At 34.8% G+C, this 25,863-nt stretch overlaps 1 protein-coding gene across 1 annotated transcript in view; it reads left to right on the top strand.

Moving 5' to 3' along the window:
• Nucleotides 1-25,863, top strand: part of LOC149803087 (visual pigment-like receptor peropsin) — an 85,564-nt gene that overhangs the window by 32,964 nt on the left and 26,737 nt on the right. The window contains exon 2 of the mRNA XM_089953882.1: nucleotides 19,347-19,452. Within this exon, the coding sequence (XP_089810008.1) occupies nucleotides 19,347-19,452 (106 nt within the window). The remainder of the gene's footprint in view (nucleotides 1-19,346; nucleotides 19,453-25,863) is intronic.

The raw sequence follows: 25,863 nt of genomic DNA, 5'->3' as shown, positions 1-25,863 counted from the left end.
CCAGGGTGGTTTTTAATGCTAATTCCCCTTGAGGCTGAATCGCCCCTATTCACTACTTGTGTAATAAAGGCTTTCATGAGATTGCGCATAGTGTGCAAAGTGTTTAAAATCAACGATTTGATGTGACCCGCTCAACCAACTCACTCACCAGCTCACTAACAATTGATGAGGAATGATGATTAGAAAGGTCTCTCATCTTCATGTGCAATGCCTACAATCTGAATGAAAAATGAATTATGATTCAATGTTCAATATATACTTGAGAACACCTTTAGAGACCTGACAGCGTAGGCTGTTAAAACGCGGGTTCAAATGCCCAGTCGCGGATTCGTCTTGCCACCGAATAAAGATAAATTCCATAAGGATTACGAAACCACCGGTCTAAACTTTCACAATTTATAAGAAAATGGTGTCCAGGTCAAGTCAGCAACAGCTCTCGACGTAATCCAAGGAAAATAAGCACAATGTTGTCAGCACATTGTATTCTTGTATTTAGTTAAACATTCTAGGAGTATCTCTAGAAAGGTCTTATTTTGACAGCAAACATATCATCCATTTAATATCCATAGCAACCAGGTAGAAAACTAATGTTTCACATCACCTCACCCCCACCGACCCTCAAAATGGTGACACTTTGATTAAAGTATTGGAAGAAATATTAATTAAGTCATAATATACAATCAAATGTTTTTATCTTTGTTTCAACGACGGCAGGTGAGAAACATAATTTTCACATCTTCAAAACCACTTTTTTAAAATGTTGTCAATCTGTCAAGAAATGTTTAAATATAACATATTTTAGTTCATATTGTTTCGTATGTCTCCATATCACCAAAGTATCTTTTACATCAGCCAGGTAGACACTTATTTTAATTTTTGTTTAAATTCATGACTGCAATTTAAGTCAAACTTTAGAAATAAAAGAAATATATTTTACATTTTCTACAATTGTTGTATGGAAAACAAAATACTGTCTATTAAGAGACAAACCAATTATTTAGGCGGAGAGGAGAGGGATTTTTTTATTTATTTCTTCTCTGTTATCTCAAGTTACTTAATTCTTTTCAAATAATACAGCTGGGTATACTATGTTTTATATTTTCAACTTAGAAAGCGAGATTTTTTAAAAAGTTTTATACAGGCTGGAAATTTGTAGTTTTAGTGTTAAAATATTTCAACCCCAACCCCCAAACTAAACTAGTTTAATGCAAAAAACAAACATCGCTGAGCCAAGTTTAATTTCAATCGTGATATTATTTTTTTAAACTATTATTTCAATCTAAGTATAGTGAACCATACTTAATTCTATTCATTAACATAACTGGATAAGTTCTTTTTCCACAAATTAGAGTGAGATTTTTTTAAAACATTATCTTGAAATTTTCAATTTTGGTGGTAAAATATTGCAGCATCCCCTTTCCAAAACTAAGCGGACAATCATGGAATTTAATACAAATATATTCAAATATAATTTTGTAAAGATGTCAAAATGTACTGTTGATCCGATTTTTATGAACATAAAATGTTGTCACATAATTTCAGGCAGTACAGATGACAAATTATACCCATTAAATATAGGTAATGTTCTAGGGTGCAGATTTCAACTGGCAAATACCTCTATATTGCACAGTGCCATATATGAAATGTGTGTGATTAATATTAATTCTTATATGCCGAGTTCACAGGTATAGATAGGCAATGATCTCAAAGTTAACTTTTTTGAATAACTTGGTCATCGAGGTAGGTAGATGAAAAGCAGAGATTCGTACTCAGACACAAGAGGGCTTCAGTGTGTTCCGTCTCGATGCAAGTCATTAGTAGCGGTTATTTGGATATCATTATGCGAATTAAAAAATTCAGAAAGACAAGAGATCTCGTGAATGGGTTGCAAGACTACTAAGTGTAATAGCTGCATTAAATAATGAAATTACTCGTGTAATTTCTATGAAACCATCAATGCGATCACAAAAAACACATACCAATACAACGACATGACTTTTCAAAACAACTAATACTAGGTAATGTGACTGTCAGATATTTATATGAATCTGGTGAACTTGAAGATGGTAAAAATAGAGCGACTGATCCTAGTTGAGTATTACGACCCATACAATTTCCAGTGTGGTAAGGTCCACGGGTAGACCTGCAATCTACAGACTAGATTCAACTGCTCCTCAGCGTGGATTCGTACGTGAACAATTACAAGTAATTCCTGAAGACACAAAATTACCACCGCATTCACTTTTGTAAACTATCACAGCGACGCCGATTATTTTCAAGACAGGTCAACATCACATTTTCGCGTTTGTGGCCAAAATTACTAGTAAATTCTGTCTACTGAAAATTGTCTTGGATTATTATTTGAATGCTGCCACAAAATTACTGTGTTACAGCTTGCACAATGATTATTTTGCTGTTGTTTCAGCGTCATGACAAATTCAACATCGAGATTAAAGTCATAATTTTTTTGTCACACTAATAGCAACTAACCAATTGTGTTTCTTACTACATCATTATCAATAACATTATCGCTATTACCAGCAGTTTCTGTAAAGTATTTGATAACCCTCCGCAGCTGAGATATTTTTCAGACTCGAGATACTGTGACATAAACTAAAATTGGCCATTCGATACTATCATCAACAATCCAAATATTAGTATCAGAAATAGTTAATCCTTGCGACGAGTGAATTGATATAGCATAACCTAGAGTCCACGGAGTTTTGTCCATCGTTAACGCGCTCTCAACAACACTGACAGGAACTAAAATAATATCATTTAACACAAGATTTTGTTTCTCTGACGATCCGGGTATATCAACGTAGATATTTTGTCGTCGCGTATCTGCTGAACGATAACACAATGGTACAAGTAGATTTGAAATTTTTTCTTTAAGTAACATAAATAATTGTTGTTGAAGTGTATCCCGAACTATCTTACTACTTGCAACTATCAAATCATCTGGTCGCCACACTTGCAGAAAATCATTTATATACGTTTCTGAAATTATCTCACGCATTATTTCACACTTAATATTATTTAGCTGTAGTCTGACTAATTTCATATACTCTCTTAATTCTGGATCAAGTGATCTATGATCATCATTTATTTCTTCATAATAATCTACGAACTTTTTTTAGCCTTTTATGTGGAGACAATCCAACAAAAGGTGGCGATTGACCATGATCGCCCACATTATTACAGTAGTATTTTTAGTCAACAACCAATCAAGAAATATGAATTATGAGCATGTGAACCACCTTGCGTAAACTTTTCAATTATCCTTCTATCGAGATCATTTTATGTTTATTTTCATAATCAATATTATCTTCGTCCTCAAACAGATCCAAAGACTTTTCTTTCTTCTGGTAACCAACATTGATTTTGTGGTCGATACGACATCAATATTTCGCTCACTGTTAACAATAATAAAATTCCTGAATCAAGCATGTATCGTAACATTTTTTTTCTGAAAAATGTTTGCCAAACCAGGCATGCCAAATCGGATGAAAATATTTTCAGTAAACTTAAATGATGTAATACGTGCAAAACCCGTTACGTCAAAATCTGGTAGAGGTCCGTTTACAGAAGCTCTAATAATTTCATGAGTTGGATGTGTTAATGTCTTAAAATATTCAGATCATTCTCCCATTCCAAGAAAACTTCAAGGATAACACGCTGCTATATCAAATTATATCATATTTATTTAATCGTATTTGGTATTTCATACTCCACCATGCCCATATTCGACACAACTTGATATTACATCTTCGAGAAAATCAGACCGAGTCGGCTTCCACGATTTTGTCTCTCTGGCGAAATGACCCGCAACTGATGGAATAGTAAAACAATTACTGAGTAAATGTCCATAGTCGCTGATATATTTTAACGCAAGATCTTTCATTTTTGTATGAAGAAATTCTGTTCGATAAATCTGCTTTTATCTTCCACACAAAGACTTATATCAGTCCTTATCAGATCACTATCATCTTCAGAGCTTTGAAACAACCAGACAGATACAGGATCACTTTTACTAATCTGATTAATAAAATCAAAAATATTTCCTTGATAAAATTGTACTGTTCTATCTCGAGGAAATATTATCACCCCCACGCATGCTCATTATGATCACTAATATTTATCGGAGCTCCTTTCGATTTATATTTTGATTCGTACAAAATCCGTCCGGTCATTGTTTTTACTATTATTGGAAATTTGAGTTTCTTTTCCAGTTCAGCAACGGCGTTGACAGACGCTCCCGTATATTAACTGTTTCTCCCCAATCATTTTACATTTTTACGTCTTTGATCCTTTAGTTTATTTCCACGTATCAAGTTTGTGAAGTGTTCTGTAATTCGCTCGGCTACACAATTTATTTTCGAAAATTTCATTGGTTTGAGATCATCAACGCTAGGGTTGTCATTTATCGGATATATTGCATAAATAACTGCAGTTAGAGGATACGCTTGTTCATAATACACTTTATCAATACCAGTCAACATTCATGGTTTAGAATTTTTATTTAACGTAACAATATTTTCAGTGTGATGTAATTGAACAGGGTTACGTTTGTCACGGATAATCCAAGTATCGTCTACTTCCGCAATAAATTTTATTCTAAAAATATATCTCTGATTGTCGAGATAATTAATAATCGTCGCTACTCGTTGGTCATTCATCGTAGCATCGACAACACCTTCGGTATTGTGCGTGATTCTGAATGTTGACCACACATGAGATGCGCCATCTCTGCGAAATTCTTTCTTGGCGTTACGAATACTTTTATTTAGTTTCCGTCCGATCAATCAGAGCTCGCCTCGGTAAGTCAAGGGTTCCTCTATCAAGATCGAATCTAGATTTAGAAGGTTCAATTGCAGATAATCTCTCAAACTCTTCCATTTTATAATTAAGACAAATATATATTGAAATTGAAATATAATTATTTATATATATAATGATTCAAGAAAATAATAAATGTAGCTGGCTAATGATAGGTTCTACAACTCCCTGCAACAAAGCCTGCGTAAATGAATTATGTGGACTTCAGTTACAAAGCGTGAGTCACAGAAGTCTAGGACCAAAACCGTGTTTGAAGTGTGGTGTTATGGTTAGAGGAGAAACGCAGTTGTGTGTGCAATGTGGTGGTAACAAATACAGAGAGCTAAAAGATGTTATGATAAAAAATATAACACCGAAAATAATGACAAGGTCATAAAATATGCTGAAGTATATCTCTCCAGATTTTAAAATATTTATTTAGACAACTAATATTATTATATACAATGGAACAATATCAGTTTGTAAATCATCCTACCATCAAGAATTACGAAGCATCTCGGGATGGTATCATTAGGATGTCGACTAGACGAACCACTTGTTGCTGTTAATAATGCTGGTTATCTTAGATTTACTGCTGGGGAAAGAACAATTATCTCTCATAAATTCATCTACGAGTGTTTTCACGGACTGATACAAATTGGACTTGTGATTGATCGTATCTACGGCAGGAAACTCGATAATTCCTTGGGTAATTTAGGAGCTATTACAAAGAGTCAGAATAACAAATTAGGTGGTACTGGTAAATAATAAACAATTGCAAAAAGGGTCGTTAAATTCGTAAATACAGAGAGCGATGAGGAAATAATATTTCAATCAATGAATGCAGCTGGGAAATATTTGATATTTGCATACCTTCAGTACAATCTGTGGCAGACAATATTAATAAATCGGCGTATTCAAGAAAGTATAAACAAAAAATAATATTTCAGTATCTCCCGATGTGTTATATGGAAACAGATGAAGGGAGATGATTCTGTCAAGCAAAGATCTCTCTGGTGGAGTAATTAAGTAGTTACCCCACTTTTTACTGCGTAATATTATATAACTAATTAACTAGATTAATTGTTGTGTCATCGTAGCTATTAAATACAATAATTTAAATGTCTGTGTGGCAATCAAAATAACACAATTCAAAAAATGTTTTACTTACAGTTCACTAACACGAATACACTGAAAGCGGTAATAGAATCACCACCCATGTTGAGTTCACTTGTCATTGTATCACCGGTGGATCGTAAACAATTAGCAACACTTTTTATAAGTTCATTTCTGATGGTTGCGATTGATACATTTTAATCTCTGATTCTACCGCCGTCAGTAAATATTGGAATGTTATCCGTGGTAGCACAGAGAACTCTACGAACTATGTCGACTCACTTAATATTACTTGTCTTTAAAACACATGTTTTCTACTGGGGCATCAATACCTCTCATTTGTCCACCAAAACCTTCAAGCAACATTGTTTTGTCTGAGAGAATGACATCGATTGCTCTGTAATTAGCAATAGCCCCTCTTGTCACACGAGCTCGAAAGTGTATATCAACGACAAATTGTCTAACTAAATCCAGGTGTTCCAGCGAAAAGTAATAGATCGGATATAAATTTGTGAAATATAGTTGTGATATTTGCAGACCAGTATCTACATTTTGACCACGTTCCATAAATGTCAATAAACAATGATATATACGTGCAACATGATTTTGATCAAAATTCAGATGGTTCTTGTTGTCCATTTATCCTTAATGAAACTTCACTAACTCCATCTTTGTCAAATATCATTATACTGTGTATTTGTGAATTTATTCGTGCAGCATCTTGAAAAACAGCAAATATAAGTCCAGGTGCAGAAACACCTTGCTGTGATGCTATATGCCATGTGAATACATCATTAACAGTACTGTGAACATGATAATTTTGATTTAACACCAGAGTCCATAAAAGAGAGCAGCCCTTGTTCCTCAGCGATTGATGGAGTCATTACGGCATCAACAGCGAAAGTTTTGTCAGCATTACTTTACCAGCATCAACAACAGCAGCAGGTCGCCAAAGTGCGTAGTTGACAACACTATTTCGGACAAGTACAACTGTATGCTTGGCTGACATTTCTGTAAAATCCAAAGATGTGGGACAGTGTAATTCCACATGAAAATCTTCTATTTCCATCTTTCAGCATTGATCGACGTGCTGTGAATCCTAAGTTGAACTCTGGATTAGCACCATGAAACACCGGCCACACATCGGCGTCAGCGTTGTTGGCGATGTTTTTTGTTCGTCTTATACTATATGTTGGTAGCGTAGTTATTAGCATCCTTCATAAACATCATTGACGGACCAGCCGATCTTAAATAATCATCGGCTTATCTTGTTAGACCCAATATCGTCGTGGCAACGTCTACGTTTTTCTGAATTGATTCAATATTTCTTCGTCGATGATATACGTAGCACTGTCGAACAGTTTTATAATAACATTGTTAACAAAACCAACACTAACATCAGCTCCATATTCAGTATTATTTGTTTTCAGAATTTCACCTTCTACTTCAATAAATGCTTCTGCTTGTATCCTGAACCTGCAGATCAATTCGCTAACTCTGATTTGGCTGGCGTGCGCCATAAGAATAATACTGATAATCGCGCACAGACTCATCTTTGAGGACTGGCGCATCCATGTCAAATGCGGGATCAGATAAACGTTTGAATATTTTATTATATTTTTTATCGTCTAACACGAAGACCACTTCCTGCTAGCAGACTAGCAGTTATATTTCTTTCTGCTCCACCAGTCAACTCTGCTGGTTTTTGATTTGCAGTTTGATTTATTATTTTACTACATTTGAAGGCATAACTTCGGTTCTGGGTAATTTTACTGATTGCGAATTTCGTCGTATTAATCGTGCTAGTCTTTCCTCAATTGCCGAGACTGCTTTGCTTTGCTAGCAACATCACTAACAGCACCAGTACCTTTAACACGAACAACGTAAATAGCTTTCATTCTAAGATGCTTTGCAATCGGTATTGATTTTGCCTCAAAAGCTATCCTTCTAAATAGACCCTGAACAACATCGCCGAGTCCGTCTCCGTAGGTAACTTTATGCGTAGTTAACCACGAATTTATCACCCTGAGTTATACAAGTCAAGGATGAGCATTATTACGATCATCTTATTTTATAGTCACTGATCTAATTACATACCCTCAATCACTGTTATAATTATCAACGATTTCATCAATGAGAGATCGATAAATATTAATATCCATGATACAGTCTGCAAATAATCGTTGACAAATATTAGCTTCTTCATTAATGATTTCTGGAGAATTATTACCTGCTCGTTTTCCGCCAATCAGAATGTCTGATCGTCCAACATCTGCAAGGACATTATTGGGACATGGAGTAGCAAGGCCACTCACCCAGGTACCTGAACCAATACCACTTCCAGTAGCTTCTACTTCCTCAATACGAGATGGGCTGAAAACTCCGAGTAAGGGGGTTCTTCTAAATTCTTTGAATCGTCTCATAATTTTTTCAAATTTATCCTTATATTTTTTTATAGTGATTTTGGATATACCACGGGACTCTTTTTTTCTGGAACACTGGTGGAGTTTGGATCGAATAATTTATATGGATTTAGATATTCTGTTGCGACAACCTTTACAGCGTTTTCTTGAAGTTGTTTAAGACCTTCTTCGATAAATCGGGTTGGTGGTTTTGGTTTTGGCGTAACAAGATCCTTTACATCACCGACCTCCTCATGGAATTTGTTAATACTCTCAAGTACTTGTTGCATTTCTTCTTGTCATTGTGGTTGAGCAGCAGATATTTCACCTGGAAGTTCTCGTATAATCTTTTTGATTTCTTAGTTCTTCCTGCTATTTTTCCAGTTGCTTTAGAAGTTTGCTTCAACGTGGGAAGAAGACCTTTGGTAGCCTCTATAACTCCTTCGGTAGCCTTTGTAACCGGTTTAAATAATTGTTCTGAACCCTCTGCAAATTTTACCTGAGACTCCTGACACGCTTGTAATTTTTGTTTGACAGAATCACGGACTGGAGTATATTTTTTTATTGTCTCTAATCGCTCTCGAGCTAATCTAGCTGTGCGAGATTCTATTATGGATATAATAATTATTTAATTACACAACACCCAAACAGCAGCAGGGAGGATGCGACCACAAATGAGTGACCTGGTTGGTAAACAAAACACACACATTTTGAAAAACACGAACGACAAAGATAGAGTAACAAAATAAACTAATCCAATTAGTGAAACTCTCGGTTTGGGTTAGAGGCTTTGGTTTGGCGTTATTGACCTTATATTTTTCATTTTTGTAGGAAGCTTTGTTTTTCGTAGATGGACCTTCCAGCTAGTGGTCGGTTCACCTTTCCTGCTGCTTTAGTGGTTTAAAACTTGTAGCAAGCAGGTACACCACACGTTCAAGATTTTCCTTTTATGGAATGACGTCAAAAGCTTTCTGTAGAAAATACTCCAACTTTTCATCTAGTCTCATCATCGTAAACATTTGCAGTTTTGTATTCAACAGAAACAATTTACTTGACATCTATAACATTGTATTATTGTAAGTAGCCTGAATTTTTCTTTGCAAGATGTTTTGCAAAGCATTAACCAAGAGCTTCTCTTTCTCCGACTATCGTGGAATATTGTTTCTTCTCCTGCTCTCACACTTTGGCTTAGCTACTGGTTCTATTCTTGGTCATCTATTTCGATGAAGGAGTTATCCATGACCACTTTTTCCACGAGCAATTAATCCAGGATTTCTCTCAAACGGCTGATTTCACTGATTTTGTGGAATTCCGCAAAGAAGAACACGTAATAGGATGCAAATGTCCATCATCACTGCCTTGGTCTGATGTTAAATTTATAACACCTGCAAAATGCTATGACATCAATGAAGTAAGGAAAAACGAGTCATAATAACTAGCAAGCAAAGGTAAAAGCGAATGAAAAGACATCCCTTGTCAACGTACCAATAGTGGCCTATTACGATGTGCCATTAATGTGTCATTTTTTAAGAGATAAACGATAAATGATCGTTTTACATAGATCTGATATAATTTTAATTTACTGGTTTATCAATGATACGATTATTAAATATATTTTCTATCCAACTGAGGATACATGTTAACACAGCGTAAAGAACGTAAAAATATTCCCTTCAATCACTCAGGCAACGTTGCATAAATTGTTTATTTTTTTATTGTAAATTTAGTATTTGTTTTCATACATAATGAAATTATTAATTGTATATAAAAAGTACTTGTTTTATTCTTATATGACAATTATAAATGTGCGACAAAAATGTAACGAGTGCAAATAGGCAACTAAAGCCTTATTTAACAACTTTTAAAGATAATGAAGCCATACTCGAAATCTGATAATTAAAAAGTATGCTTAACTCTGCAACAACAGAAAGATTTTTTTTTCTTCTTCTAGCAAAATGTCTTCTTAAAGTTTGCCTGGATGTTAGTTCTTCCTCATAGATCGCCAGCAGCGTAGTGCAACTCTGATTTGATTTGCGCCATCGAAAGTACTAATTTCATGAATATATCGTTGAATGAATGAAACTTGCAATGAGGTATGACATTTTCGGAAATATTGTCGAACATATTTTCCAGTGAATCAGTTGCTGTTGCTACTGGATCCACCATTTTCACGACAGTTTGTGAGCCGGAGCCACAGGAAATAAGTGGGCGGAGCTTATCGTTCAAAATATGCACTATACATACTTCGAGACTGGGGTATGCACTACATACTCGAATTAGAACCAACATGCTTTTTTGGATAAATGGAGAAGTGTTGGAGTGAAACTTGTATTCATCAGATAAAAATGTTATGATTATAATATTATAGCTAACTCCAAAATTGAAATAAATTCATCGAGATCTTCAAGATGGTAACTGCAATGCGTTATATTTTTGCATGATGTTTCAAGAAAAATTGTTGTTGACTGAAAATAACTATTATGAAAGTAAACACTGCAAACCATGCTACGAAAACTATAATAAAGAAAACTTTTACATTAATAACAATATTAAGCTAATTAGCAAAGAGTAGGAATAATAATTGTACGAGCATTCACTCAAAAGATTAAATTAAATAGTACGTTACAAATGCTAAGTGTTCAATATACTGATTTTTACCGAAGGTTCTTAAACTTTACAAAACCTGAAGTTTTAGTATTGATGATTAAGAAGCAGATAGTTTTAGCCCTTCTGATTCATTTCATTTTTCTTTATCAAAAGAGCAAATGTCTCCACTAGTTGAATACTAGGCACATTAAAAGTGTGTAACTGCCAACTTTGTTATTGATGGGTTTTTATATGACACTAATTTAATTTGTTTTCTCGTCTTTTCCTCCGATGCTTGATATTGTCGTGTTTGAATGGTATATGGCATGCACCTGGTGCGCTGGTAGAGGGTATCATGCCTTAAATTAAATAGAGCACCTTAAAGCAAAATTAATGTCATGTAGTCTTATTTTTTCGTCTGTAATTTACTGGCATCATCTTGCATTGAGAACAATTTCACATGTTTTCCATTTTGTTTTTTATTACCAGTTATATTTTTGCATGTAGTATTTTGGATTCTAATTTTTAATTTTTTAAAGTATTCTTCTATGCCAGTTGAAGTAATGACTGTAACCGATATTTGTTTTTCTTTTCTTCATAAAGCCTAATTCTTATCCACATTGTTTATTTATGATTTAAATAATGCGTTACAAAAGATTTTGGAAATAAATTTCAAAGTGCTCTTTACGAATAAGATGATTACGATTGAACAAATTGATAATGAAAGAACTGAAAGTCCTTTGACTGATAACGTATATAATGAGGGAGTTGAAATTCATTGCCAAAATGTCCAGTCAATCGATAATTACAAAAATAATATCAAAAGTAAATTTAAAATATATAGAGAACAATATGAGTTGATACAAAATGATTAAAAATTGAAGATAACACATTATGCTTTTATGAACAAAGTAAGAATTCCAACTAGAATTAATGGAGCACATATATAATCTGTATGCTCACAAACAGCTGGATCTTCAGGAACACTTGATTAGAGGCTGGAAAAGGCTATAAGAAAGCAGTTTAACATCTTCTCCTAAAAAATAATAGTCCGTACATTTAGGATCTGAGATAACATTCAAAATAGGTTAAACAGACCTAGCAAATCTGTATATATTACACCCTACGGTCATACACAGACAATCAGAGTGTCCGAGGAAATATCTGATAGATGATAAAGTTGAGAACATTCATATGTATAAAGAAGATGGTGTTCAATCTAACATATTTTCTATAAAAGCTGGTGTTCAGATGTTCGACAAAGAAACAATGCTTAAGTGTTGTAGTGTTTAATTTCTTAAATTTGAAAGCCATCATGAAATTGTGACAAATTATTACATGTTGATTGTTTTTCATGTATTACTTAAAATCATGAAACAGTTATGTCACTTAGGAGATTATATATCAAGCAGGCTTATGGGTTAAACTGATAGCTAATTTTTGGAGGATTAGGGAAATTTAGAAAAGGATGTTTTGGGTCCCCATTCACCAACTTTCATGCAACTAATTATTTCACATTTTAATTGTATATCCAAAAAGAAACGAGGATCATCAATGCAGTTACGGTTGTGAAACCCCGTGTAGATAGAAAGAAGTTTAGTTTACACAGCGGTTTCTAGCGACTGTTGTGCAATAAGCCCGTCCCATTCATTTTTAATTAAACAAAGTTTGTTTAAAAATCTAAGGTTTTTGTTTTGCTACAATATGTATAATATTTGTATCCCAGTAATTATGTGGAATGACTAATTGCTTTATTGCCTATTAAACTTTAATTCTGAAGTACTAGTCCTGGATATCGTATAAACACTCATATTTTTCTTTCTGTATGTCACGACTGTCAAAGAAGAGGTTGCGGGTTCGAAATTTTGTTATATATATATTTGTTTAGTATTTTTATGTTTAAAGTGTCTTTTTTAACTGGTTCATTCCAGGTTTTCGTTTTTACCTCTTAATATTTTATATCTTGAAACGTTCTTCTATTACCGTCGTCCTAGGACGGCCAATAAATAGTCCTAAATATACGTTACCACAATTCTGCTTTGTTTTAGTACGATGTATCTGAGGCATGGGCATCCGCACCCAAATGTCGGACCTAAACATCCGATTTTGTCGTACATGGAGTGCTAATGGTCACATGTCGTGTAAGGACCTCAAACTCTTGCAGTAAATGTCATTAACACGGTGTTGACATACACTAATGGGGTTTACACGATGTTATAACTATCACTGTTTAATACGTCGTGCTAAAGTTTATATCAATTATAAAGTAACCTAATATTCAGATACAAAACCTTAGAGACCCGAAGCATCAGTCTACTCAGATTTAATAGACACGAGATCTGTCGAAACATCAAAGATTTATGTCTCGAAACACGGAAACGGTGGACATCTTTTACTGTTTGTAACAAAATGCCAGATTTTAATTGCTGAAGCTGTCTTCAAATGCTGCAAATACAGGACACGTACTTGCTTTGTGCATAGTTCGAAGAAAATCAAATTTGTAATGCAACATAAAGTGAATTCTAGTTTCCATACTGTTATTAGTCTATGTCACCTACTGACATAAAGTTTACTCGCCAAAGTTTGAAAGCAATATATCATTGTTGTTGTTGTTGTTGTAGAGTTTAACGCCATTTTTCAGCACACGATACGCTATACATGGCGGCCAGTATTAATGGTGGAGGAAGAACCTGGGAAATCCCCTGAAAGAACCACCTACCCTCGAGAAGTTACTGGCAAGCTTTCTCACATACCCACATTGGCCGAATCCGAGACTCGAACCCACGCAGACAGAGGTGAGATGGCAGTGATCCGTAACGGAGATCGCTTTAGACCACTCGGCCATTAGGGGCCCCAATATATCATTAGATATGTTTAGACCGACTGAAGTGTAAAAACAAGACGAAACTATTTTATTAGAGCTAATAAATGTCGACAAAAATGAAAATTGATATAACTGCTTCATTTATCAGACTTTCGCTCCTGACGCTGATAAATGATCAAGGATGTCATGCGGAAGTCAAGACACGAAAGCCTAAGTACAAATTAAAACAATCTAGAGAGCTGAAGTCATTGATTTAAGGGTATAATCAAAGAAGCTTTCATTAAGATTAGCATTTTCTTACACCAAGGATGATAGCTTTGTTTTGCGGATTAATATATAGAAAAAACGGACGAAATAAAGCTAAAATTGTCCTTGTAAAAATTTGCAAAATGATATTTTTTGGAAGGAAGGTTCACTACGGTTTGTTTGGATTGCTCTTTGGTTAATCGTAGGCACTAATCGAGCGGTGTTATTTAGATCTGTGTTAGCTTGCAGACTCCTTACTGGTTGAAAGTATTAATTACTATTGTAATAGTCTTTCTCTCAGGTGAAACATCATATCCATAGCCGCACTTCTTCAAATCGAAATTATTAGTGAAAAATAATGTGGCGCTAATTTGCGATGCATCAAAATCTTCTCTTTTGGTTTGGCTAAAGCAGTTTTTGAATAAACAAAAAAATTCTTATAATATTTTATCTATGAATGTTATAATGAAGCCAACTTATATTTTAATCCAACACCTATTAGGCTGGTAAATCAGTCTATTTAGACATTGAGCTATTTCAGTCAATGTAAGTTTTGAACGCTTCTTTCGATTCTGTCGTTTTAGATTTTTTTCGGCAATTAGGAAACTGTAGTCTAAAATTAGTTTAGTTTTATTTAGCAGTAGATATTGTCATTGTACTATTTTGGTCATTTTCGGGTTTTCGTGCTTCTTTTTAATTTGTCTTTTGAATCTGTTTTTGTTAATTAGATAGCTACTCTCTGATAATGAAAATTAGAAAAAAAGAAAAACCCATCGTACAAATGTTCATATCCGTTCTAATTTCCAAACCAAATACAGGATGCAATATCCTCAGACAATGCGTAACAAGGGGGTGTACTGCAAAGATTTTTTTAAAATCTGTGTACATAAAAGTAACTTTAAGATCTTTTTGAAAAGGAAAATATGTTTTTGAAAAAATAAGTGACTAAATAAAATAAAATGATCAATAAATACATTTTGGAAAGTACGTTTTCATTTACAAGGCTGAAAAAGTAGCACAAAGCATAAAATGTTACTTTTCTTGTATGCAAAGTTTAGAACATCCAGAGCTCAGTTTAATAGTCACTTCATTTGAGAACCTGGCCATTCTCCAATATGAAGTGTCTGTATCGTAAACATATATTTCTGGTTCTCAACTGAAACATCGACCATCACAAGGAATATTTTAACTTCTGCCATAAATATGAATTTTATTTTGATAAAGAAAAGTCTTTGAGTTTCTTTCTTCACACCGCTGCTGTATTATAAATGTTGATAAAACCATCCTCTATAATACTTATAATAATCACTGTACGATGTAAATGGTCAATAGTCTTTTAGCCCATCCTTGTAGTCAGTTTATTTGACTAATGTTCTTTCATGCTGCCCAGTTTATTGATGGGACACTTCACACACACACACACACACACACACACACACACACACACACACACATGTATATATATATATATATATATATATATATATATATATATATATATATATATATATATATATATATATATATATATATATATATAGAGAGAGAGAGAGAGAGAGAGAGAGAGAGATCATATGATTCTGGCCTCCTTTAGCGGGCGTTGTCACTCCTGCGATGTGGGTGTTATCTCGCTGGTATGCTGAGAGGTACTGGGTTCGAACTGTAAGAAGAAGGTCAGTTGTTGTTGTTGTTGTGGGGTTTAACGCCATTTTTCAGCACACGATAGGCTATGCACACACAGCAAATTATATAATTAAGATATAGAATAAAATTCATGTATTTATTGAAAGCTAAATTATTTCACACAATTCTGTAATTTCTGTATTTTGGAAAATAATGTAAATAATTAAATGTCGAAAGAGTTATCAATAATCCGGATAATACTTAATAAATATCTGAACTAAGACTAGGTATGTTTCTCTTTTCTGTAAAAAGCAAGTCAGAACTTGAAGTCTGCAACGCAGCAATTCTGACCTGGCTGTCGAGCACGGAATGTATATATAGTTTTTCTGCAATGACAGAAGTTCTGCTTTGTCCTTAATAGGTTATGGTTTTTGTGTTCTTTAAACTCTGAAAGCCATTCATACTTCCGAAACAACTACAAAGGGTTCTCATTTAGCATTCTGCTTCCAAAAAAATGTTGCTGTCCAACCTTGCCTACAGTACAAGACTTAGGCTTTGACCTTATAGCCTTACAATTTCTTTTTGCATATACTGTATTGCTACCATTCTGTATTGTAATATACGAGAAACACAGTAATACATTTGGTGTAATGCACAAATGCTGTGGTACATAAGAACAATGGTAATCGCTACTAAAGATGTACAATATGGGTTACAATACTTTAATTCTAGCAATGATAGACTTTATTAAAGGCATACAATTCTAAATTACACAATATAACAATCTCAAAATCACCGTCTTTATTAAAAAATGAATCAGGTGATAACACGTCATATCATTACAAATGATGTCATGACATGGCATAAAGCAAATATGAAATGTCAGAGGCATCCCAATGCGCTTCAATGTCATTTCACTATAGTATAATCGTTTTCTTGAAGCAATTATTGCATTCAGATATGGGATGAACATAATCATACATGTACATTCATTTCAAATTAGATTGATCAACACCGATAAAAAATTAAAAAAGTTGGACCGCCAAAGTTCCCCAAAGTCTTACAGATATCGTTGAAAAGGAGCGCTCATGTAAGATTACACATTGGAAGGAGAGGATATGAAAGGAGTTACACTGAGGATGCTATTAAAATAGCCAAACTTCTCGACAGAGGAACCCTCCTGAAATACAAAATTAAGAAAACCAACAAGTGTGTCCTCTTCGTGCTAACTTTTCGTCCCGATGTCTCACACCTAAAACAGATCGTACTCAAGCTTTGGCACCATAGTGAATTATCCAAACGTCTCGAGGGTATATTTAAAGACGTTCCTATGGTTGCATACCGTAGACATAAAACGTCAAGAATCATCTGGTACTTCCCAGGGTAACTTCAAACAAATCCACAGATTCAGGTACATACCACTGCAAAGACATTGCCTAACTTGCCACCATATGCCTGAGACCAAATGTTTCAGAAGTTAGACACCTGGAGTTAACTACACGATGAATCAGAAGTTTGGATATCGAGTCAATAATAAAATCTATATTCTGACAAGTAGGATCTGCATCTTTCAATATGTTAATTTATATTAAAAAGCGAATGAATAATCACAAAAGCCACATTCGCAACACAATCAGTTCGAATGTCACTAATCACTACAGTTCGAATGGATATTCAGTCTAGTTGCTCGATATGTTACCGACTGAGTCTATCTAGGGCGGAAAGACATATAACTCATACATAAGGAACTTAACATCTTTCCTACAAAACCTCCTTGCATAACTCTACGCGGGTATACTTTCTGGAGTATATCTCTCGCCATGCTATGTCTCCGACCTTTGTTCACAAATTCTAATTAGGTCAATGCTTGCTGGTTTTGTTGCAAGAACCCTCTCGCTGTAACTGCTTAGTTACAAGAGCCCGCGTCTATTATTTCAGCACAATTTTGCAGTGTTATATCACTTGTTATAAATTGTCCCTAGTAATTCTAACATATAGGAGTCCAGAAATGTGTCGTAGATTTTGGGTTAAGTGTTTGTTAGCTTGGATTTTTTTCCCGTGTTGAGGATGAAGAGCTTACTAAGCACGAAACGTTATATATATATATATATATATATATATATATATATATATATATATATATATATATATATATATATATATATATATATATATATATATATATATATATTTCCTATCAGTCTTATGTATGTACATAATTGTGTTTAATTTGGAGGTCCGATATAGTTATGTTGCCTGGTCTGGTACAATCCGCCTGGAATTAAAAATGTGCCCGAAGATCCATACAGAAAGATCACAGAGGATGTGACTAACCGAGGGACTGCAACAGGTCTATTTGGATAACGCATTTAATAACTTGTAATATATTTCATTGCAAACTGCACAAATTAATGTAAGTAATGAACTGAAATATATCATGACATGTGTCATATTTTGAAAAGAATCCTTACTATACCACAGAAAAGTACGCTTCATTCGGGGCTTTGTCTTTCTGTACAAACCCTTTGAGAACACAATGGAAATAGGTCATGGTATCTTTTTTCTCAATATTATAGGGATAAAATATATTTGTCTTTAATGTTGAAAACACGAATATTAGTTTGGATTAAGGGAGAATTCTAGCCCACTCCTAGATTCAATAAGTGGCGCTTCAGAGTTTCTATAAATTGAATCAAAATTTACTGTGGGATTTAGTTTCCAATAATAGTATCAATAAAACACGAATGTTAAATTTTAATTAAACAAGTCTGATTCGTGTTTCGTCCGGAGACGATTTTTTTGCGAATAAAAGGAGGTAACTTACAATTCCAGGCTGTTCATAAATAATCGTTTTGCATAGTTAAAATGGCATCTAAGATCGTGTAATGTGTAATTCTTCCAGCAGATAAGTTTATGTAAGAAATGAGGTAATAAAATTCATTACATGTGTTATTACTGGGGTCCTCTAGTCTAAGTAAGGGTTCAAGGCTGTTAGAACATTCGTTAACTAACATGTAAGGCATAATCACTAGCAATGATCTTCGATAATGCATATTTTATTTTACTGTTCGAACTCAGCAATCAGTGTATTTTCAATAGTTCACCATTAAAATGAGCTTACTTCTTGATCTAAAACAAAACAACTGCCTAAAGCGTTGTAAGACCAAAAGTTGGCTGCGTATATTGATTGATGCAGAGGTCCTCCCCCTTCTGAACCAGTTGGTATCATTAATCATCAATGCGCTGTAATATGTTTACCTGAGTAACTTCATTCATGTCATTAGTGCATTTCCTTTGCAGCTTATATACCCCAGGTTTTGGTAGAAAAACTAATTTAAAGATGCACAGGTTGATCTAGTAATGTCATTGCATTTTGCATTATTAACTGTCCACGTTAACCCAAACGTATAACCTCATAATAACGTTAAATCGATATTATCCACGGAACAAGGACAATTGATAGGCAGTATTTGTCGTATATGTAATTCGTAAATGTATATATACATGCAATAAAATAATTCACCTTCATTAATTCCTTTCATTGACCTCCTATTGCGCAGCTCCTCGCCCCCTTATAAAAAAACATTAATTTAAATTCATTATATCTGTTCTTTGGCTGAAATATTTTTCTTGAATATTTTGCGAGAATTGCTACTAATGCATGTGTTAAATATGCGCCTTATATATTCTTTGCAAGTCATTTCACTCAGTTCCTTATTCAACCTTTTCAGGTTCGACATATATCTAGGAATGACATCGGGAAAATTAATAATCGATTGGCCCGTAGAAACATGGAGACAGAGAAAAAGATGGCGAAGACGATCTTGGCCATGATAGGTAATCGGAAAGTTGCTTATATATTTATTAAAAATTACCAAATACCCGATCGAATATCTCTTGCATGATTTTATTGTTACTACTGTAAAAGAATTTACAAGGATTTCTTCATCCAAATTTCAAAGTAGATGCCAGTGTTCAACGGCTGATGGGTCACCCAGATAGGTGGTGATGCCAATAAGCCCAACTAGACTCATCAGGACACTGCGTTTGTCAGTCCGATTTTTATCAAAATTCCAAAGATAGTCCAAGGTTTTATGAAAATGGATGCTTACAAAATGTTGGTTTTAAATCGAAGGCTTATTTATTTTGTTATATTTTTCAATAAAATTGTACTAGTATATGTTATGTCAGAAGTTATTGTAGCACTTTAATATTAAGAAAGTGAAGTACGGTGTCTACACAAGAAGTAAGGTTCTTGTGTAGTGAACTGTTCCTTCATCTAATGAACATAGAAATTGTATTCTCACCACGATTCCATGACCTAAGAAGTGTGAGGTTGTGAGAGCATGTTGACCTGTTTTTGGTCGCAATGACTTGAGAGGGGTCACACCATTAAGACAACTGAGTAGGTTGTTACAATCTGAGGGAATGCAGAGGCGTATGGGTTCGGTACTATCTGTAACGACGAGAAGAACATTCTCGAGAATGAAGAAACAAATGTGTTATTTTAAATTTAAAAAAAATATAAAATACCCCCTCCCCCAAATTATATATATGGCAACAAACATGAAATATTTGACTTATTTAAGGGCTACCAAATTCGTATTTGTTTAAAATAAAGTTCATGTATTTGAAACACAATATAAATTTATGTAAGTAATCAAGTAACCAAATCGTAGCCAAGATATACTTTAGATTTAGTAGTAAATATATATCTCAGAAAAGTATCGTTGTGCATGAATTCAAACAAAAACACAATTAAAATGTTAGAAAATAATTGCTGAAACAATAAGGTATATAATTTTCAAAGTATGAAGAATTGTTATCGAAAGATTTTACTTTAAGAAAAACAATATTAAAATCGCAAATAATAATAATAATAATAATAATAATAATAAATTCCTACTATAAATTTCCTAATGAATAGGTATAAATTTCTAATAAATATATTATCCGTTACACAATATATTTTACAGATTCACAGATATAATTTAAAACTAGGGTTACAATGTTTGCAGGCATTTAATCAATAAGTAGAAAATAGTTCAAAATCTACACAAAAAGTGTGTGTTAAGGAAGTTTGTGGGGCGAATTGTAAGATTTGCAAAGAATAATATAATTTCATAAGATAATGTCATAGAAGAGAAGAGAACTCTGAGTATTTCAATTTTAAATTTGTTTTACTTTGCCTTCTTTGAGTCTCATTTTCACAGAGTTCCCTGTTTGGAATATGTGGAACTTTTTTTGTTAGTGAATATAAGGATATGACTAATAGAGTAACCATTGATACCAGAAAAGATTCTATTACTCAACACATTGCTTAATCTTGGAAAAATACATCCTATCCCGAGACGGAACTGATGTTTCTCATTAGGTTATATTTCATGAGTTATCTGTATATGATTGACATAAAGAAAACCGGAAGAAAGTCTACTGACTGGTTTTCTGCACACTAATAAAAGGCATCTGTCCCTAACTTTCAAAACCAAAAGAAAAAAGACCGTTGGCTGACTTATCTTTATTCTAACATGGGTTATCTGTCCCTAACTGACTTAGAGAAAAGGAAAATCGTCACACAATCTCATATTTTGGACCTGAAGGCAACATCACTTTACAGCCAAAATGTATATTCTACTTTATGAAAAATGTTTTTCAAATTCCGTTATGACAAGAGCACGTGCTTAACAGCAGATTGATTTGTGCAACATGAGTTAAAGACAGGTCGGGAAATGAAAACGAAATATTGATTAAGAAAAAAATCATCACAAAAACAAGACGAAAATAAAACAATAAGGCTTGCTGTCTAATGTGCTTTACAACATCGTTTACTGAAAATGGTAATATTTAAGTTGCTCACCGTTTATTATTTTTCTATCACAGTCATGAGACCTCATTGTTTCCAATAAGTTCATTATTCTATTCTCGATTTTGCAAATCATAACGTCAGTAGTTAAGGGGGACGATTCAGCGACAGTGGGAATTAGCATTACAGAACCCCCTGGGACTGTTTAGCGACTATGTAAATTTAACATTATCCACCCTGGGACTGTTTAGCGACTATGTAAATTTAACATGGACGAAAAATCGTGGGACTGTTTAGCGACAAGGGGAATTGCACATGGGAATATGGGAATAAAAAGGGTGGGACTGTTTAGCGACAAGAGGATATGAACAATGGAAATTGAACATGGTGGGACTGTATAGCGTCAAAGGAATTTAAACAGGGTGGGACTGTATAGCCTCAAGGGAAATTGAATATGATGGGTCTGTATAGCGTCAATAGGAATTGAACATGGTGAGCCTGTCTTGGGACTATGATGGTAGAGGGCCAAACACAACAGAGACAGAGACAGACATACACTAGTAAAAGCCTGAGATTTATATATAAAGCATTACTAAGACCTGAAATTTTGCTGGGCTGTTCAAAAATTTGCATAATTGTAATGATGCTATAAATAGCTATAATCATGAAATGCCCAACGACAAAATGGATGTGACTAAAAGTAACCCTAAAATGACGAAATTGTCCCAGAATTTAAAGGAAAATAAACATATCCCCGAAAATTAAGTTACAATGGTTTAGACTAAAATGGATGAAATTAGTAACTACTTACAATATCAACTTGTGTGACGATCGTGGATAAACACCCATGTATCCATTTATAGCTTTAATCAGCTAAAATTCCTATGAAATCCCACTATCTATTTATACTACAACTTGTGGGTAATTCCTTTGGAAAACCCCACTATCTTTTTATAGCCTCAGCTTGAGTGACGTTCTTGTTTATGAACTCTAGTACATATGTATAGCTACAACCTGTGGAAATCCCCAAGTCCATATTTATAGTCTCGAAATTTCCAGCGTCAGTGACGTCACTGTACTGAACACTAGGGGATAATGTCAACAGTGTTGCAAGTGGCTGACCTGAATACAAGCTACTGCAGGTAGATAGGTAGAGTGTATCTGATAGGGATAAAGTGAGTTTTATAGGGACAAACAGAGACCAATACACACACACACACACAACGTACACACGCAGACATACGCACACACACACACACATACACGCACACACACAGAGGGAAGAGGAAAAAAACAAACCCCAAATATACTATCAACACAGAAGGGAGATAATACAAACTCCAAATAAACTATCCACACAAACGTACGCGAACGCATACAAACCCCAAATATAGTTTCCATACAAACGTACCCGAACGCATACAAACCCCAAAATATACTATCCACACAACGTCGCTAACGCGGACAAACCCCAAATATACGATCTACACTCGGGAGGAAGAAGAAAAAAACAACCAAATATACGATATACGCAACGTACGCGAATACACACACACACAGACACACACACACACAGAGACACACACAGACACACAAACACACACACACACACACACACACACACACAGGGAAGAGGAAAAAACAAACCCCAAATAAACTATCCACACAAACGTACGCGAACGCATACAAACCCCAAATATGCTATCCACACAAACGTACGCAAACGCATACAAACCCCAAAATATACTATCCATACAAACGTACGCGAACGCATACAAACCCCAAATATAATATCCACACAAACGTACGCGAACGCATACAAACCCCAAATATACTATCCATACAAACGTACGCGAACGCATACAAACCCCAAATATACTAACCACACAACGTCGCTAACTCATACAAACCCCAAATATACGATCCACACAACGTCGCTAACTCATACAAACCCCAAATATACTATCCACACTCGGGAGGAAGAAGAAAAAAACAACCAAATATACGATCTACGCAACGTACGCGAATACACACATACACAAACACACACACACACACACAAACAGAGGGAAGAGGAAAAAAACAAACCCCAAATATACTATCAACACAGAAGGGAGATAATACAAACCCCAAATAAACTATCCAGTAAAACGTACGTGAACGCATACAAACCCCAAATATACTATCCACACAAACGTACGCGAACGCATACAAGCCCCAAATATAATATCCATACAAACGTACGCGAACGCATACAAACCCCAAATATACTAACCACACAACGTCGCTAACTCATACAAACCCCAAATATACTATCCACACAACGTCGCTAACGCATACAAACCCCAAATATACTATCCACACTCGGGAGGAAGAAGAAAAAAACAACCAAATATACGATCTACTCGACGTACGTGAACACACACACACACACACACACACACACACACACACACACACACACACACACACCACAGACGGAAGAAGAAGAAAACCATTATACACTATCCACACCGAGTGAAAAAATAACCCTTTATATATACTATCAACAGAGAGTGAATAAAATAACCCATTATATTCCATCAACACAGAGTGAAGAAGAAAAAGTTTTTTGAAAGCACCTAAGCCCTCACCTGCAATGACCAACTCTGCCAAACACCTACACCCCACCCCCCACTCCCAACACTACAAAACCCATTTAACCCGTTATTTTATGGCATCAGTGTGTGATTTAGGAAACATCAAGACACAAAATCATGGATGAATAGACTGACTATTGTTTACGGACTTGCATGCCTAAAGAGCGTGCGTGAAGGAAAACATCCTTCCATTTCAATTCTAACTAAAACATGATCCAGAGGGATAGAGAGAGGTGAAAGAGCACAATTTCATAAAGTGTGAGTAAAAACAAAACACGCCATCCTTATTATACAATGTCAAGACCAAGAGACACTTACGTTTTCTTTCTGGTCTATTCTCTTTTAGAAGGTAGTATGAAATTTCACATCAGGGCCAACGCATCGGCTCACATTGTCAATTTTTCCATTTCCATGTCTTCACTGGCACAAGTTCTTCCTCATCTTCAATGTCTTTTTCTTCTGAATCCCTCTTCTCTTTTTCGTCTTGTTTCTGTTTCTTCTCTTTTCTCGTAGGGCACTTTGAATCCCAGTGTCCTTTCTCCTGACAACGATATTAGGTATCTTGACTTTTGTCTCTCTTTCTTAGACGAAGCAGGTATTCTGGAGACAAATACCCATTTACCTTTGCAGATATAGCAAACTTCATTAGCACTTACACACTTTCGTATGACTCTCATCAAATCAACAACCAAAAGAGTAAGTTTTGTTGCCAATTTCGCCTATGAATTATGCTTTCGTATGACTTTTAGCATATATTTGACCAGCAGGTCGAGCTGTGCTGACTCTTCCATCTTCTTGATCATTTGAGAGTGGAATGAATACTCTGACGCTAAGACACTCTCCTTATATACAGGGACCTGCTGCGTATGAAACCTAGTCAAATGTAATTTTGCAATAAGATGAAACGATTTCATTGAGGAAGTAAAAGGCAATGATGTACCGTATCGCCTCACACAAAACCTGAAGTGTTAGTTCAAATCCGTGTCAGCGATTTCGAAGACGACATAACTGAGCTTTCATCAATATTCTCCATTTATGCCACAAAACCACGAGTCCCGATTCACACCAAAAGAAATTTCGTTCGTTCCATAAAAAATAGTATCACATCTGAGAAACGCAAAAACGAACTTCCAGAAAACTGAGAACGACGGCTTATACCTACAACGTAAATGTATGAGTTCAAGTAGCGCGTAAAACTTAGTCAAATTAAATATTTATAGTCAAGACGAAACGATCTCTTTTCGAGAAGAAAGCAGACACCAAGCGACAATGGCGATCAGTGTCACACAACACTTTTCAAAATGTATATTATCAGAGGTTTGTTCTAGCGATCTGCACGGTTAAATTAAATGTTGATGTATTTTGCAATAAGACGGACACAATTTCCATGGGATCGCCCATGGTACCATTGTTCGTGCATTAGTTTAATTTTTTTAAATATTTTTTTATATAAATTGCCTATAGGATAGACCCAGTAAAGCATGGCCATTCTCGTCACTGTCTGAATAGCTACTCAAGTTAATTCGAAGCGAACGCGGTAAGAAAATAAGTATAGCCAATGAAATTGCTTACAACGGGTGATGCATTGTTTTGTTCTAGGACTGTGTGGCATAATAATCCCTATGTTCTTGCGTTGTTACCATTACAGTGCAGACTGAAATGTGAACTTACAAGCCCTCTTTGTGTGTGTGTGTGTTGTACCATTTCTTCTTACCACATCAAAATACTGAGCGTCACAGTATTGGTTCGCGTTTACAAGCTGACCATTTTTTATATCTCACTTAAACATTTTAACATAAACACTCA

The sequence above is a fragment of the Sinohyriopsis cumingii genome, chromosome 3, assembly GCF_028554795.1.
Source record: "Sinohyriopsis cumingii isolate HCF-2022 chromosome 3, ASM2855479v2, whole genome shotgun sequence".
Taxonomy (NCBI): domain Eukaryota; kingdom Metazoa; phylum Mollusca; class Bivalvia; order Unionida; family Unionidae; genus Sinohyriopsis; species Sinohyriopsis cumingii.
Note: the sequence above shows the minus strand (reverse complement) of the source record. Positions and strands in the feature narration are given on the sequence as shown.